Consider the following 15,971-nt stretch of genomic DNA (forward strand, 5'->3'; position numbering starts at 1 on the left):
TGAAAGAGAAACAATAGGTTGTTTATTTCAGTAACTACACCTTCTGCCACCATCACCAAATGACCCAAGGGTGGGTGAGTCTAAGCAGTAAGACAACCTCCAGGAGAAAATCCCATTCACATTTTCAATCATTAGTACAGACAGGGCCATTTCATTTCCTTAACACAAAACAATCATTTCCACAGTATCATAATAAATAAGTACTTCAGTACTAAGACAGTTTGAGAGGAACAGAATCTCGGGCTTCTAGACATTAATCTCATCAGCTGGTAAGTATTTCCTAACTGAGGTGTCTTTCTAAAGGGGAAAAAAACCCCTGAAATTTCAACAGTTAGGGTATTTAAAAACAAGGGCAATGGAAAGAATAATTTTACTCTCTACTTTTATTCTAAAATACAAACAAACACTCCTTTGGGTGTCACCATAACTCCTTGATGTGGTTTTGTCTCTAAGTTCCTAATATTAAAGTCATAAATATCAGCTCCAGCTGCTGCCATCTGATGAGGACCTGACTGCACACAAAAGGGAGTGTTTTATAAAACACCGGAGGCAAGAAACAAGCTGTCTAAATACAAGGCTTCTGAGTTACCAAGTTTATAAAACAGCTCAACAATTACTGAATTCCAAAGACCAAAACAGATGCCCGGAATAGGGAACAGGGAAGGAGAGATGTCTGAAGCAGCACACCGGCTTCAATCACATGAAATAACTTGGACAAAGCTGAAACCAAAAATTAGAGTTGAGATGAAGTAGGGAACGGATTAGAGTTCAGTCCAGGAAAGTCACAGTACCATCTCCACTCTGCATCCCTTCCAAAATGAAACAAAGCTATATCAAAACTTCCAGTCATTCAAGTGATCTGCAATTCCTTTACTCAACCATGAATTAGGAAGATGAGATTCCAAGAGTAACACAGAGCTTGGTAGGAAAGTGCCTATGTCTATGCTGCATATGCCCGGCACCTCTTCTACACATAATATATTCTATACATTAAGGCTCTTTCCAGGATTCTAGAACTTGGGCTTCACTCAAGCTAAGCACACTGCAAGAAGGGATAAATCCATTTCCATGGATTTCTGAAAAAAGCAGATAAAATACAACTTTTTAGACCAAAAACCTCTGTGCCTTAATCATTTTAATAACCTTAATTCTTGCACAAAATAAAGCTAAGATTTCCTTATCCCAGTTATAAAGGCACTGTGTCATCCTTTATAAAAACATTTTGATATTAAAAAAAGTCTCGTCCTTGAGAAGTTAAGGTGGTCAGTGTGCAGAGTAGAAATGTGGGATCTGCCCAGATACTGAAAGCATCAGAACAATGAGAGGTGGGATCAGGGCTATTCTCTCTTTAGGTCCTGAATCCACTACATCGACCATAATTAACCTTGAACAAATTAACAAAATCCATGATTAATAAAATCTGTTCACCTTGCATAAGGCAGAAGCAAGGAAATAGTGACCTTATGATCACCTCCCTGCCTGTGAGGGCCAGGACCAGGGCCGGGCTGGAAGCCTGCTGTCTACTTGAGCAGGTTCTGCAGCATGGCCGTGGCATAGGTAGGCCGGGCCTGCCTGCTCTCGATGGCGCTCTGAAGGTACTGGATGCCTCCACAGCGCTCCCAGATTTCTTCAAACTGTCTGGGCAATATCTCAGCCCCACGCTTCCGAGTCAGACCTGTCTCCTCCAGATTCAGCTCACACATCTCCATGTCATCCTTGCCTGCAGACAGGAGACATCAGGAAATTACCATCTCTTTGCACAGCATTTTTATGAGTGTTTTTCCGAGAACATCCAACAATTCTCAAAAATTTGAGAACCTATAACCATTTCTCTAAGATGGAAATCTTATTAAGTTCTCCAGAAATCACTTAAAATTGCCCCCACTAAAGAGTCTCAAAATGTATAAACCCCACTATTGATCAAAGAAGTTATCAGGGTTAATAAAAATTCTGTGTGCCCTCAAAACTAGTACAAAACCACAATGACTAGTTTCTTAGAATATATATTTTTATGTTCTCTAAAACAGGCACAAAAACCATGTTGCTTTGTAAATCAGTTAATTTCCCACTACCTCGAAATGCAAGTAAATTGCGAACCTGTCATTGAACTCTGAAGCACAGTGACTGACTTATTATATTATACATTAGAATGTTTTATTCAAGGCTTTACAATCCTTTTGTTTGAATTTTTCCCCCTGTGAATTATACACACCAGCTACAAGAAGGATAGGTGGCTTGTCAGGGTGGAGTTCCATCTGCCGAGCAATCCATGGTCCGTCAAAATGGGCATACCACCAGCCCTTCTTCTTGCTCTGAGGGTCTTTGTACTGGTCAGCAGGGCGGATGAACGGGATGCGGAAGAAACGCTGCTGTCGGTTCATCTCAATCTCCTGCTGCCTGGCAGGAAGCTGAGCAGCAGGGTTCTGCTGGGCTATTACACAGAACAGGCAGTGTTATACCAGCCGCCCGTGGGAAAAGAAAACAGACATCATTCCTAAAATACACCAAGACATTTAAAGGGGGGAGGGGAGAACAGAGGTTCCCACTAGTAAATTTAAAATGTCAGTATTAGCTGTCTTCTAGTGAATCAAATTCAGAGTGGGATTTCTTAGCATTGTCTTTGCCGAAAGATGTTTCTTGGCACTATGAATGTGCATGCATTCATATACACACCCAAGCACTGTGCATATGCACAGTGCACACACAAATTCAATTATTGTGTATATGTACACACATGGTATATATACACACATAGCCAGGCATAGGCACATGCAAAGTACACACACTCTAGTACTATGCATATAAGTGGTACACATACACACACTCAAGCATTATGCATACATGGTGCACACACTCAATCATTGTGCACACATACACAGTACACATGCACGCACGCACACACACACACACACACAGACACAGAGGTGCCGCTGCTACCACCACCCACCACAACCACCACCAACAACCACCACCACCAGAGCCAACAAAACCCTTACCAGATTCCCACAAATGACTTATCAGTAATGTCAAATTAATTCACTTAGCAGGCAAGCAGTCTGGTATTATTTTTCCTACAGGATTTCAAGTTAAAGTTGAAGAATACCTTATATTTGACAACTTAAAATTAAGTAAATAGTAATTTTAAAATTAGAAAGATTTGTTCACTTAATTATATATTCCTCAAAAAGAGAAATCCATTCAAATTTCTTTCTTATCTACTTTGGGTTTTTTAAAGGCCAAGATAGCACAGATGACATCATTTAGAGAAATATGCCCCCTCCCAACTCTACCTATAATAGGAAAGAGGGCCCTTTCCTCAAAAATATTTATGTTGAAATGGGATTTCTCTTGGCAGCAAATCCACTGAAAAAAAATTCTTTTTTTTTTTTTTTTCTTTTTTACTAGTCCTAACTCTTCCCAATTCAGTACTGAATGACTGGGCTTTTATTTAAGGTACAAATGTAAACACATTCCTAGATCAATGGCTTTACATCCTGAGCAGCATAATTCTGGCAAGGCTGTTTATATGCTTTATATCATAGCTTTGAAAGTAGAACAACAATTTACTGCAGCTCTAAGATCCTCAACCAAAGAGCACCCATGAAAGATTGTACAACGCATAGAAACCACACATAGCCATGTGGCTTTTCTAGGAACTTGCAAAGACACCAAAAGAATGAAAATACTCCTGCTCTAGTTTTTGCCCCAAGAGACAGCAACAGCTTGTGGAAAGTTAGATTTATCTAATTGCAAATCAGAGAAAGAAAAAAGAAGAAGTGCATGCCTATGAAAGAATGAGGGGCCCATTTTGTTAGAGACATTGGGACCCACAGAGCCTTCAGCAAAGAAATTGAGATGGTTTGCTTTCTTGTTCCTGTTTTGTCCATTGTACACTGGCTATATGCCAGCCAGAGCTACAGATGGAGAATCCCTCCACCCCAAAAATTAAGTACATAAATAATTTGAAGACACCAGCCCTTCTTGGTAGTGTATGAGTGATTGGAAATTTACTAGGGCATTGAGAGTTTCTATTCACTAACATATTTTCTGAAATAACTGTCTCTTGAAGTTAATATGCTGAGTAAAAGAGACTTAAATTATATTGAAAAAAGTGAAGAACTTTGGTTAAGTTAAAATCACCAGACATTAAAATCTTGAAATTAATCTCAACAGCTTGCTTTCCTCCAACAGTGCTCACTTTAAAAGTCAGAGGGAAGAAATATAAGCTCTAGCACTTGGAAGGCTGAGGCCAGTCTGGGATAGCTACACAATGAGATGATGCCTCAAACAACAAAACAAAATATAAATTGTAAGAAGCACTTAGAAAATCCAGGCCCCACCAGCTGACAAATTAATCTAATGGCTCAACTCTAGGAACACACTGTAAGTAAAAGCAATCCAGAATTTCTAAGGTATGGAAAGATATGTGCATCACAGGAAGTTATCTCCCTCTTCCTGCTAGCAGCTGTCATCATTAAATTGTGCATATTACTACAAAGAACTCAAATCTCCTTGGACAGAAATGCAGATACCATCACAGCGTAGCATCTGAACCCAGCACCTAAGAGTTAGTCTTTCTTCTAGGTCAGCTGAGAAATGAAGACAACATTTTGCTACAGTAAGAGGTGTACACACCCAGTTTTAAAAGCATGAAATTTGGCAGATGATACCATCATTTATCTAATCATTGTTCAGCCCATATATTTTAGATTGGTCTGAGAAAATGTATCATATCTCAAGTTAAGATATATCTTAATGTAGGCAGGCATCTTTGATATACTACAACTCCACTTACAACGTAGCAAAACAGTGTTTGGCAGAAAGTTAGTACTCTAGAATGTAGTTTAACCCCTCTTCCAGTTAGCTCATGAGTTACCACCCATTGACTTACGTGAATTGTTCAAAAATGGTGCAAAATCTGTGAACAAATATTGTATATTGAAGAAAAGATAACAATGCCAAAGCTGCTAAATGAGCATTTTTTCTAATTTATAAATCTGTTGCATCAATTGAGGTGGTGACCAACATGGAAATATTCTATCTGTAGCAAAGATCTCAAAGACTTGTCTATACGTACATGGTGTTCTGATTTCAAAAACTGCTTTAGAACGCATGGAGGAAAGAAAAGAAGTGAAGAGAGGAGGGAAGTGAATTAATTAATTATATTTTAAGAAATTCTGATTGAGGCACAGGAAAAGAGAAACAAAATTTAAAATTATACTTCATTTATAATTTGGGACATAAAAACCTAACTAATAATAATAAACAGTTGTGTTTTTAGACAGTTGATATATTCTAATTTCTTCTAGTTTCTTAAATCTTAAACTTGTGCCATTTTTATTTTAGAAACTGGGATTAAATGATTTCCAAAATCATGGTTTGAAGCAATTATAAATATTCACTGGGTTATTTGCCACTGTCCAAAATTATTTATGAAGATCTCTTTGTGTGATAAATGAGATGACAGTATGCTCAGACCACCCAGGAAAGGAAACTGACGCTTCTCACTCATTGCTGTAGAAATTTACCAGTTTATCAACATATTGCTCTTATATTCAATGATACCAAGTTTTGTTTTTTGTTAGTTAAAAATTGTCCCCACTTTTTGCTTTCAAATAAATTCCAATACTTCTATATATAAAGACTACACAGCACAGAATTTTCTTCATTGACCTATAAAATATCTGAGTGCCTTCGACCTCCCCCCCCAAATCCTTCAATTACATTCCTCCATCAGGCTGAGCTTTATATGAGAAAAATACACAGAGAATAGCATAAAAATACTTTACAGTCAAAAGTAGATTTGTGTGGTGAAAATGGCTCATAATCACATTTTCTGAATGTCAATATATTGATTGTATTTGCCCATAATATTCTTAAGTTTTTTTTTTTTTTTTTTTTTTTTTTTTTTTTACTCCTATACTGGACTCTTAAGCAATTTCCCTGACCTAACTGTACTTCCAGCAGCAAGATGTTATTTACTCCATTTGGGGACAAAAGTAGATTTTTTTTTTTTAAATAGCAAAACCCTCTATGAAGTATTTGCAAACCCCCTTCTTTGTGGTGTTCTGACTCGGATGTGTATATTTTACAAGACAATGAAAATCTGTCATGGTAAAGGCAAACATAAAATGTTCACAGAGATGAATAGTAGAGGTAAAGCAAGAGCCCATAGCTTTTCTTTGTGTGTGTGTGTGTGAGAGAGGGGGCAGTATGTACAAAACAAACATGATTTGTGGCAAATTCTTAATACATAAACAATGAACGGGTCTCGGAACCATACTGTCATATTCAAAATGCAGAAAAAAACGTTGAAGGGGAGTTTTGAACTCAATGTTCACTGGGGCTTCCACCTTTAAAACTTACCATATCTCAGCTACAGATGATCACATGCCCTCATCCTATCATGATTTGCCAAAAACCGCCCATGAACAGTCACCAGCACTGTCTCCCTTGTTAACAATACTGATCTCAATAATTCTCTGCAATAACTGAGAAACACTGAGGTCCCGCCACTTAACTGAATTTTATCAAATATTGCTTCTATTTCCTTGGAAAGTAGTGAGCATTTAAAGCTACACCCAAGAGCTCAAACTCTATACCTTGGTAAACCACATGGCTGGTCATGTGTTGCCGCCTTTGATGCTAATCTGAATTAACCAATAATATGACAGTATAAAAGTACCAAAGTAACAAATGAAATTAGTACCAAGGTGACAAATGAAATTCCAGTTACTGCTTTAAATTTTGAAAAGCTGGGCCTGAAGAGATGCCTCTGTGTTTAAGAGCTCCAGCTGCCCTTTGTGAGGACTCAGGGTCAATACCCAGCCTACACATAGCAACTAAGAACCACTGCTAATTCCAGTTCCAGGGGATCCAATGTCTTCTTCTGGCCTGCACACCTGTGGTGCACATACATACATCCAAGAAAAACACCCATACACATGATAAAGACAAATCTTGTCCAAAAACTGAAGAGCTAGCTCACATTACAGGTCATCTGAGCTGTTGTGATGGTGTGCTGTACTCTGGTGAGGCTGCCCTGCCCCACTTACTGGCTCAAGTGAACACTTGGTTTCTGCATCTAGGCAAAACTCAGCATTCTAAAATAAAATTTACACTGAACCTTTTTGAAATAGGACAATCAGCATGGTGGTAGAGAACCCAAAAGCCAATGCTTTCCTTTTCTAGGCTATCATCCCAATGAAGGCACCAGTAGGGATGTACACCTTCATACTAAAAATATAAATATATTTGGTTATTTGAGGAACTACTTTAAAAACTATATTAAATTTCAAAGTAAAAAAATTAGAAAATAAAAATAAGACCCTTGCTAGTAATAAAAATTACTAATTTTCATATGTAAGCTCATGAGCATCCAGAGGAAACTGATCTTCATATGTAAGCTCATGAGCATCCAGAGGGAACTATCATAGTAATCATGACATTTCCACATGTAACCATTTTTGTTTGTGTTTGGACATTTGCAATGTCGAGAACAGCCCATTCCAGGCAAGCACTGGACCCAACATATCACCAGCCTTCCTCACATAACATTGACACATGTGTGTATGTGTTTATGTGTGGAACTATGTACTGTATAACTTCTTATAAGACTGGTAATCATGGTTGTATCATGTTCACTAGATCATAACATGAGAAATTTATGTTGACCATTTTACTCAAAAACATCATGTATAGTTACCCGCATTTCCATATGATATAGTTGGAGCATTGAAAAGTACAGATTTGTTTTTACCATAATCAGTAACAGACTTGGGAGCCCGCTGCTCTGTTTCAGTATTTCTCTTCTTATTCTTGGATTTCCAGGCATGGTACACTTTCAGTCTCCTGTGAAATTCTTCTCTGCACGCTGCCAGGAGCTCAATGTCTATTGGTTACATAGAAAGAAAAACATTGACATCCTAAATTATTCACCTGACATGATTATTATGTAGCATGAACAGATGTATGTATATAACAGGTGTGGGATTTTAGTTTATAGTACAAGATAAAAAGTCAGCTGAAGGTGAGCATTTCACAATCTCTCCCATTTATGGATTATTACTCACATATTATTACTTTCCTATATCATTTGCTCAACTTAGGAACTCTAAATAGGTGTTTTTATATGAAGAAATTGCATCAGAAAGGTTTTGAAGAAGACAATGTGCTCAAATACAAGCAAGGGTTAATGAACCTCATTTTTCACATTTGTAAGATGCTGTACTGAGTGAGGACAAGAACATAGCAAGAGTTTTCCAGCTAGGATGCTTCCATCACTAGTCAGTGTTCTGACCTTAAACACTGTGGTTTAGACAGGACCCTAACCATAAAAGACTCTGGATATTGTCCCTATACAACTTTTCTGCTGGGAGGAAAACAATTTAAAAAGATATGGTTACATTGCTATTTATTATCTGGATTCATAGAAGAGAAGGTCCAGATATCCAGGTATTTAACCATTACAATTAGCATTAGAAGAACTAGTCATTAATATAGCCCAAATCATAATTTGCATTTGTTCCTTTTCTGTGACCTAGGTTAAGAAATGGGAAAAATGCATTTAATTCAATGATCATGCTGAGATGGCTAATTTTAATTGTCACCCTGAGATAATCTAGAATCCCCTGGGAAAGAGACTCAATGAGGCACTGTCTAGGTCAGGCTAATCTGTCTTGACAGTATTAATTAGGCGAGAAGCACAGTCCACCATGGCCAGCAGCATTCCATGGATTTGGACCAGGATTGGGTAAGAGTGGACAAGCAAGACATGTGTGCATTTATTCTTTCTGCTCTTGATGGTGGATGTGATATGACCAACCACTTTAGCCTCCTTGTCCTTCACTGTGATAGACTGCAACTGGAATCATGAGCTACAATAAAGCCTTTCTCATCTGTCATCCTTTCTGTCGGGGCATATTATCATAGCAACAGGAAAGAAACTAGAATACATACCTTTCTTTTCATTTTGTGACTAATTTATGTCTTTATTTTCAAGGGGACAAACAAAGGAGCAAATATACTGCAAAGGTAGTTTGTATACACATATGCATGCACCACCGCAGCCTAAGTATTTACCTTACTGGTAATGGTATGGACCCCTCCTCTTCATCTTCTCTATTCACTTACCACAAGAAGTATTGATTGTATCACGTAGTTCTGCATATTTCCATTTACTGAGGTCATGTTTCTTGGTACCAGCAGCTGCCTTCGTAGCTTGTACAGTGGGACCTCTGCAATTATAATTTTACATAAACAAGAAATATACTGACCAAGAGGCAAGCACTCAGACTCAAGCTTCACAGTTTAAAATCGATTTAACAAAGAAAGATGTTAAACACATCAGATTTCAAAACATGGAAATAAGGAACACAGATGTTATGGTAAATAAACACAATGACTTAAGATAATTATGAGTTTTTCTCTTTTCTTAAAAAAGAAAGTCAACTTTCATAATATATAGTTTGATAGTCAAATATATGTAAGATACCTGTATATACATATGTGTGTGTGCAGGTGTCTGTCATGCTTTGATACATTCTGACAATGACACTGAATTCAAATTATGATTGCACAAAAGATAACCCTAGCTTTTAATTCATATTACTAAACCTGCTAAAAATATATTTGGAGTTAGAAGAAGTGAACTCAATACATGAAAATGCTCCCCTTCCCATCTCTGTATCATTAAAATAGTAAAACAAAAGTATAATCTGCTGATTAACCTTATCATAAAGATAATCATATAAACATGAAAACAGTAATAGAATTTACTTGATTTTAAGTCCTACTAACTTAGCACTTTAATTAATTTTGAAAAGTTAAAGTTATCAAAATACTATTGATTCAAATATACCTTTTAAAGGTTATGGACTAATGGACTAGGGCTGGTGAGATGGCCCAACCATTAAAGCTCACAACCCAAAAAAAAACAAAAAAAAAAAAAAACAAACAAACTATGAATTAGATACTAGCACAAGGTTATTTTATATAGACATTCAATTTGCACCAGTGGATTTTAAATTAGTATTCATGTTGAAGATCCACCCTTACTCTACACTCCTCTCAGCTAGGGAATGTGGCTCCCAAACTAGGACTAGCACTCCCGTTCCTATGAGGGGGGAGGTGGATTCCAATGTGCTTGTTCCATGGGAATGAGAATGAGAGCCCAGCCAAGCACCAGTGAAGACTTGCCACATCCAAAATGCCAGCTGCTTCCTCAGTGAGAAACATGGATTAGAAGAATGTTGCTTCTTTCTGTGTTAGGATGATATTTCTCATACAGAAATTTTACATAGGAAATGAGTGAGCCATTCATACAACAGGTTCTAGTCCAAATAATCAAAAGGAATTAAAAATATGATTTTTGTAGTAAACACTTATTTTTGCAAACATACTGCACTAACCTACTCAAAATTTCTGACATTTCTTTGGCCATTTGTTCCCTACAAGAAAAAAATGATAATATAGCACAATTATATATAAGACACATCACACAAATTGCTTAAAATACATGAAAATACGATTACTTTTTAATGTTATCAATACTGTAACTACTCATTTTACTTTGTAAGGTATCTATTAATGACATACTTTTCCATAATTCCATTCATAAAACATACCAAGATCTTTGAGTGTAAAGTTATTTGAGCACATCTCCATCACTGTGTAAAAACTTTCAGATAAATTTCATGAGGGCTATGCTTCAGTAGTAGATTTTATGTGCAGAATATAAAAAACAATCCATAAATGCACACAGGAAAGTTGCCAGGATATAGATGCCATACAAGAATTTTTGCAGCAAAGATGCTTGGTGTATCTTGTAAACCAAGCTGATGTGCTCAAATAACAGTCTAGAGATCCCCAGTTCCAAACCAAAGTACATATTTAAAAAAAGAAATAAGACAATCAATACAAGCACTTGTTAAGTGAAATGCCTGATGTGATCTGACCTTGCAGGGATAAATACATCTTAAAAAAAAAAAAAAAAAAAAAAAAAGGCTGTTCTTTCTTTAATTGCTCAGGAGACTGCCACTTTTCTCTGCATTTGCTTAATTCTGTGATTTCCAAGAAATCTATACTTTCTTGATTTTGTTTCATCTCTGTCTTTTGCTTTTTTCCCCCTTTGTAATGAATCATTTTCACATATGTTCTATTCACCCAACTCTAGCAACCACAAACACTTCAGCAAAAACAGAAAGATCACACCTTTAAAAACCGGATGTGTTGGCTGTCGTTAGAGTTTCCTACAGGCCTGTACAGAGTTGGAACTCTGATTAAGGGGCAAGGGTTTGCATTGTGTGTGTGTGTGTGTGTGTGTGTGTGTGTGTGTGTGTGTGTGTGTGCGTGCGTGTGCACGCACGCACGCACATGTATGCACATGCATGCATACATACATACATATATACATACATCAACACTTGGTATTGCTGGAGAGTTGTATGAGCAAACACTGTTGAAGAAACTACACCTGCCAAAGCTGACCAGCAAAGATGAAACCCCCAAAATAAAATATACAAATGTAATCTAATAAAATTATCTTTACGGCAATATACTATCCATCTCTAGTTATACTATTAGCTCTACAAAATTTTGTAACTTCCTAACAGTATAGTTATTAATATATTTGTAATTTCATTCTCTCCCTGCCTTAGAGTTTCTGTCTGTTTTTAGCATCTGTTTCTCTTAAAGTGCCTGCCATCTGTCTATTCGCAGCAGGTTTCCAAGGACTCAGATCACCTTCCTGTGCTCTTGATCACTTGGTCTGTTGACCATATAGAGATGTCTCCAAATGTTTCTGCACCAGGAAACAACTTCTACCAAGTCCCTCTCCTCCCTGACCCTCACCAACATTTCATACCAGATTCTACACTAATGCCATGAGATTCGCTGAGCCTAACGGGTCCCTGCACCTAGGCACTTTCACATTTTTTGGCTATGCTGTGATACCTGCAAATGCGTGGATTTCACCTCCGACACTAATTACAGTGTTTATCTAACAAGCTCAAATGACAACTATAAAGTAGTTGTTCTAATGGAGGGACAGTATGCAGTGGCCACTCAGCAAACACTCTAAGTTCCAGGACAATGTTGAGAGCTTGCACTCCTGGTGCCTGCAGAGATGCTGGGTCAGGAACATGTGTCCTGAACAGGAGCTCTCCCGATCCACACAAGATCAACATGTATGTATGCCAGGCACACAAAAGTGAAGCATACACACAAAAATGCATCTTACATGTAAATTGTCTTAAATGTCAACACATTTCTGCAGAGTTTTAATGAACAGTTTTTATGTTTTAATGCACAGCTTTTTATGCAGATGCAAACATTGTATAACCGAGAAGAGATTATGACTAGTTTTGTTTGAGATTCTAAAGACGACTGTTCTTGACACTGTGGCAGCACATGGGACAGTGTCCGATCAGTATGCATTCCTAGCTGTAGTATTCATTGTGGTTCTCTACGTAAGCAGAAAATCTGATTTGGATCATGTCTTCCATAGCAACTATGCAACACCATAATTAACACTTCATCGGGAATGGCTGGCCTTTCCCCTTTACATGTGTTTTTAGGATAGCTGCTGACACAGCCCGTGTTATTTATGAAACACCTGCTCATGATGCTGCGGTCTGATATAGTCGAGCACTAGCTTAACACTGTTAAAATTCAGGATATATAAATATACTTAAATATTTTATAGATGTGTACAATATGCTCTGTCATTTCCCCGTGTGATTAAGAGCCTCTCTCTGGAGAAAATTAACAAAAAAAGGAGTATTGCATATGAACCTCAGATGGAGACCCATTTCACAGATTAGTAGAATTAGTCGCCATATACACTGAAAGCTAAGTATTTCACTTATTCTTATTTACTCTCTCACACCTGCTATAAAGATGTCAGAGTGAATTTACAGCACATCAAACAAGTTGGCATTAGAGTTGAAACAACAACAGAAAAAAGGAGAGCAGTTCAAGAGTTACTACAGCTGAGCATCGAACACTCCCCTAGGCAAAAAAGGGGAAAAATTATTTCGTTGTCTTTTGATAAACGGAAGCAATTTAAAATTTACTCCAAGGAGGGAACTACTTCTCAAAAGCTAAAGCCCAATCTTTAAAGCGATGAAGAGAAACAACATACGGTGTCATTTGGGGTCTTGCTCCATTAGCTCTGTGAAAAGAATATGTTTTGGTTACTATCACCACCAGCTCAGTTGTAAAAGAAAATCTGGATTGTATAAATTTGGGTACTAATTACTCATTGATTTAAAGATACAAGTTATATTTAATCTACATAAGATCATTAAGACTTCAAGGTGTTTTTAAAATAGTCATTGGAAGGATTACAAAATAATAGATTAATGGAATTAGTAAAAATTATGGAGCAAATACATTAAGATTGGAAAATTCAGACATTCATATCCTGTGTGATTCGGTGTTTATAGAAATTTGAGTGTCTCTACAATTTCACGTGATTTGAAGTTATCAGCTTGCATCAAGGATCATAAGTGTAATGGGTTAAGATGATATTTGAAAACATATTACATGTGTGCAAACAAATCTTACTTAGAAGTTGCTGAACAGGAACTTAAACTGGAAAAATAAGGAATGTTTAGTACAGCAAAAGTCATGTATATACCACATATATAATTTATGTGATTATTATATCCTCTTTTTTATGTATACTCCTAGTCATTGCATTTACAATATCACATACTTTCATATACGGTTCAAGCCCCACAGCTTTTTACATAATCACACACTGGAAAAACTTGTGATGACAAATGAACAACAACAAAAAAAAAAACAAAACATCTTTGCAGCTAAATAAAAATCGAACCACATGAATGGTGCTGCCTTTTCCTTGTACAAGCAAATAGCGCCATCTAGTGGTTGCAATTTAATATACCCCTGACACTGTTCTGAAAACATATTCACACCTCTCAGGATATAGGAAGCACATGGCCCTCACAAATTTATTTGGCCTTTTTAGATAAATAATCAAAATAGCTGTTTATATATTCTAAAATTTTTAAATGAGAAATATTAACTTTTCTGCAACTTCATGCCAAGTATTAAGAAATCCCATATTGCTCCAAACTCCACTATAATATATCTAGGCATAATTCCGATATAAGGAACCAAAATAATTCAAGATTGGCTTTCCTCCTTGTAAAGGAATAGTTCTTGTTCTGAGGCGCGAGAGGGTAAACTGTGCCTCACTGCAATTTACCTTTTACAAATGTGTTAAAAATGTGGCGTGGTGTTTCAGATTTGTGTTAGGAAACTGAAGAACCCCTACTTTGTACATATTGAGCTGTGTTATAATATACTCACTACCTTCTATGTCAGTATTTAACAAGTATTTAGAAACTAAGTCTCTACCCAGAATGCAATACCCTTAAACAATTTCAGAAATGAAACTGAGTTTTGTTCTTAATAGAAAAGCCATCAACTGAAAATTGGGGTTTTATGTTTTAACAGTTCCATAACTAAATGGAAAATCAATCGTTTCATTCAATTGAGAACAAAAGTAAATCCAACTAATTTTAAAATGGTTTTTCTTCAAATACGTCAAAACTTAAAACCTGAGGCTCTCTCCCAGTCCTCTTCAAACAGAAGAAGCCCCACGCTTAAGAAAGCCCAGGGCAGGGCAGATGGAGAGCTGCAGTACCTTCGGAGTGCCAGGTCACTCTGTGCCTCGTCACTGATGAGCTCCGACTCGTTCTGGGCGATGCGCAGGGCCAGCTCCCTGTCCCTGCACTCCTGAGCCAGGACTGCCTGCTGCTGGGACTCCTCCTCCCGCTGTCGGGCCAGCTGCGCCTCCACCTCAGCCTGCAGCACAGAGAGCCACACCTAACAAGAGCTCTTCCTTTTCAAAATTATTACCTCAAACAAAAGGAAAGCTTAGTGGCCAGGGCCAGGTCTCTGCTTAAACACAGTCTGGCACTCCTATAAACCCCTGCCAATGTATCATTAAGGCTTCACTTCCCCAATGCCAAATGAAGGGGAAGCGGCAGGGCTTCACCATTCTGTGACCCAGGTGAGTATCCTGGCACCACATGAGCATCCCTGTGAGGCTTGAATGATGGTTACACTTACAAGAATACCCAGCACTCGGGAGGCAGAGGCAGGAGGATCTCTGCTAGTTCCAGGACAGGCTCCAAAGCCACAGTGAAACCCTGTCTCGAAAAACCAAAAAACAAATACACTATGAAAGCCAGACTAGAGAAACAGGATCAAACGTTCTCAGACAGGACTCTAAACACTGGAGCTGAGGACCAGGTGGTAGTGGCGCTTTAATCCCAGTGCTTGGGAGGCAGAGGCAGGCGGTTCTCTGTGAGTTCAAGGCCAGCCAGATCTAGAGTGAGTTCCAGGATATAGCCAGGACTACACAGAGAAACCCTGTCTTGAAAACAAACAAGTAAAAGCAAACAAACTGGAAGTTAGAGCTGTTTTAAGCCTAATTCATTCATAGTTGTGTCTATAGTTACAAATAACACTATGCAACACCAAAGCCATTTTTTAAGAAACAAGTTTTTAATTTTTAAAATATATTTAAGCAAAATATTATTACATCACTTCCTCCTTGCCTTTCCTCTCTCTAGACCTTCCCATGTCCCTTCCTTCCAACTCCTCCATTTCTCCCCCACTCTCAAACTGATACCCTTTTTATTTGATTAACTTTCTTTACTATGAAGTAATAGACTTCCATGTGGGATTTTTAATACACATTTCATTTGGGTTGGCTTCTCCATCCCTACCTCATCTCTCTGCCCCCTTTCCACACTGCACCCTCTCTCTCCCAGTACTCTCCCTTCCACTTTGTTCTGTTGTCCTTCCCATCCCTCAACATCTCTTTTCTCATGGCCCCTTTCTATCTGACTGGCCTGAGCCCACCTGGGCAATTGCATTTGACTTCCCGCCCCTCAGTTACCTCCCTTAACATGTTTTCTGGTTCCCAAAGTTAT

The 15,971-nt window shown here is 37.8% G+C and overlaps 1 protein-coding gene across 6 annotated transcripts in view; it reads right to left on the reverse strand.

The window, feature by feature from the left end:
* Myo6 (myosin VI) overlaps positions 1-15,971 on the reverse strand; it is a 121,062-nt gene continuing 105,091 nt past the window's right edge. Inside the window, exons 28-36 of one of the 6 annotated variants that reach the window (XM_051173083.1) lie at positions 14,675-14,835; positions 13,567-13,593; positions 13,142-13,171; positions 10,410-10,448; positions 9,133-9,236; positions 7,760-7,891; positions 4,892-4,918; positions 2,213-2,431; positions 1-1,720 (exon numbers count right to left, since the gene is read on the reverse strand). In XM_051173083.1, the coding sequence (XP_051029040.1) occupies positions 1,521-1,720; positions 2,213-2,431; positions 4,892-4,918; positions 7,760-7,891; positions 9,133-9,236; positions 10,410-10,448; positions 13,142-13,171; positions 13,567-13,593; positions 14,675-14,835 (939 nt within the window). In that variant the 3' untranslated portion in view covers positions 1-1,520. The remainder of the gene's footprint in view (positions 1,721-2,212; positions 2,432-4,891; positions 4,919-7,759; positions 7,892-9,132; positions 9,237-10,409; positions 10,449-13,141; positions 13,172-13,566; positions 13,594-14,674; positions 14,836-15,971) is intronic. The other 5 variants (XM_051173089.1, XM_051173095.1, XM_051173102.1 and 2 more) reach the window with 5 other exon arrangements.

This window comes from Phodopus roborovskii, unplaced genomic scaffold (genome assembly GCF_943737965.1).
Source record: "Phodopus roborovskii unplaced genomic scaffold, PHOROB, whole genome shotgun sequence".
NCBI lineage: Eukaryota > Metazoa > Chordata > Mammalia > Rodentia > Cricetidae > Phodopus > Phodopus roborovskii.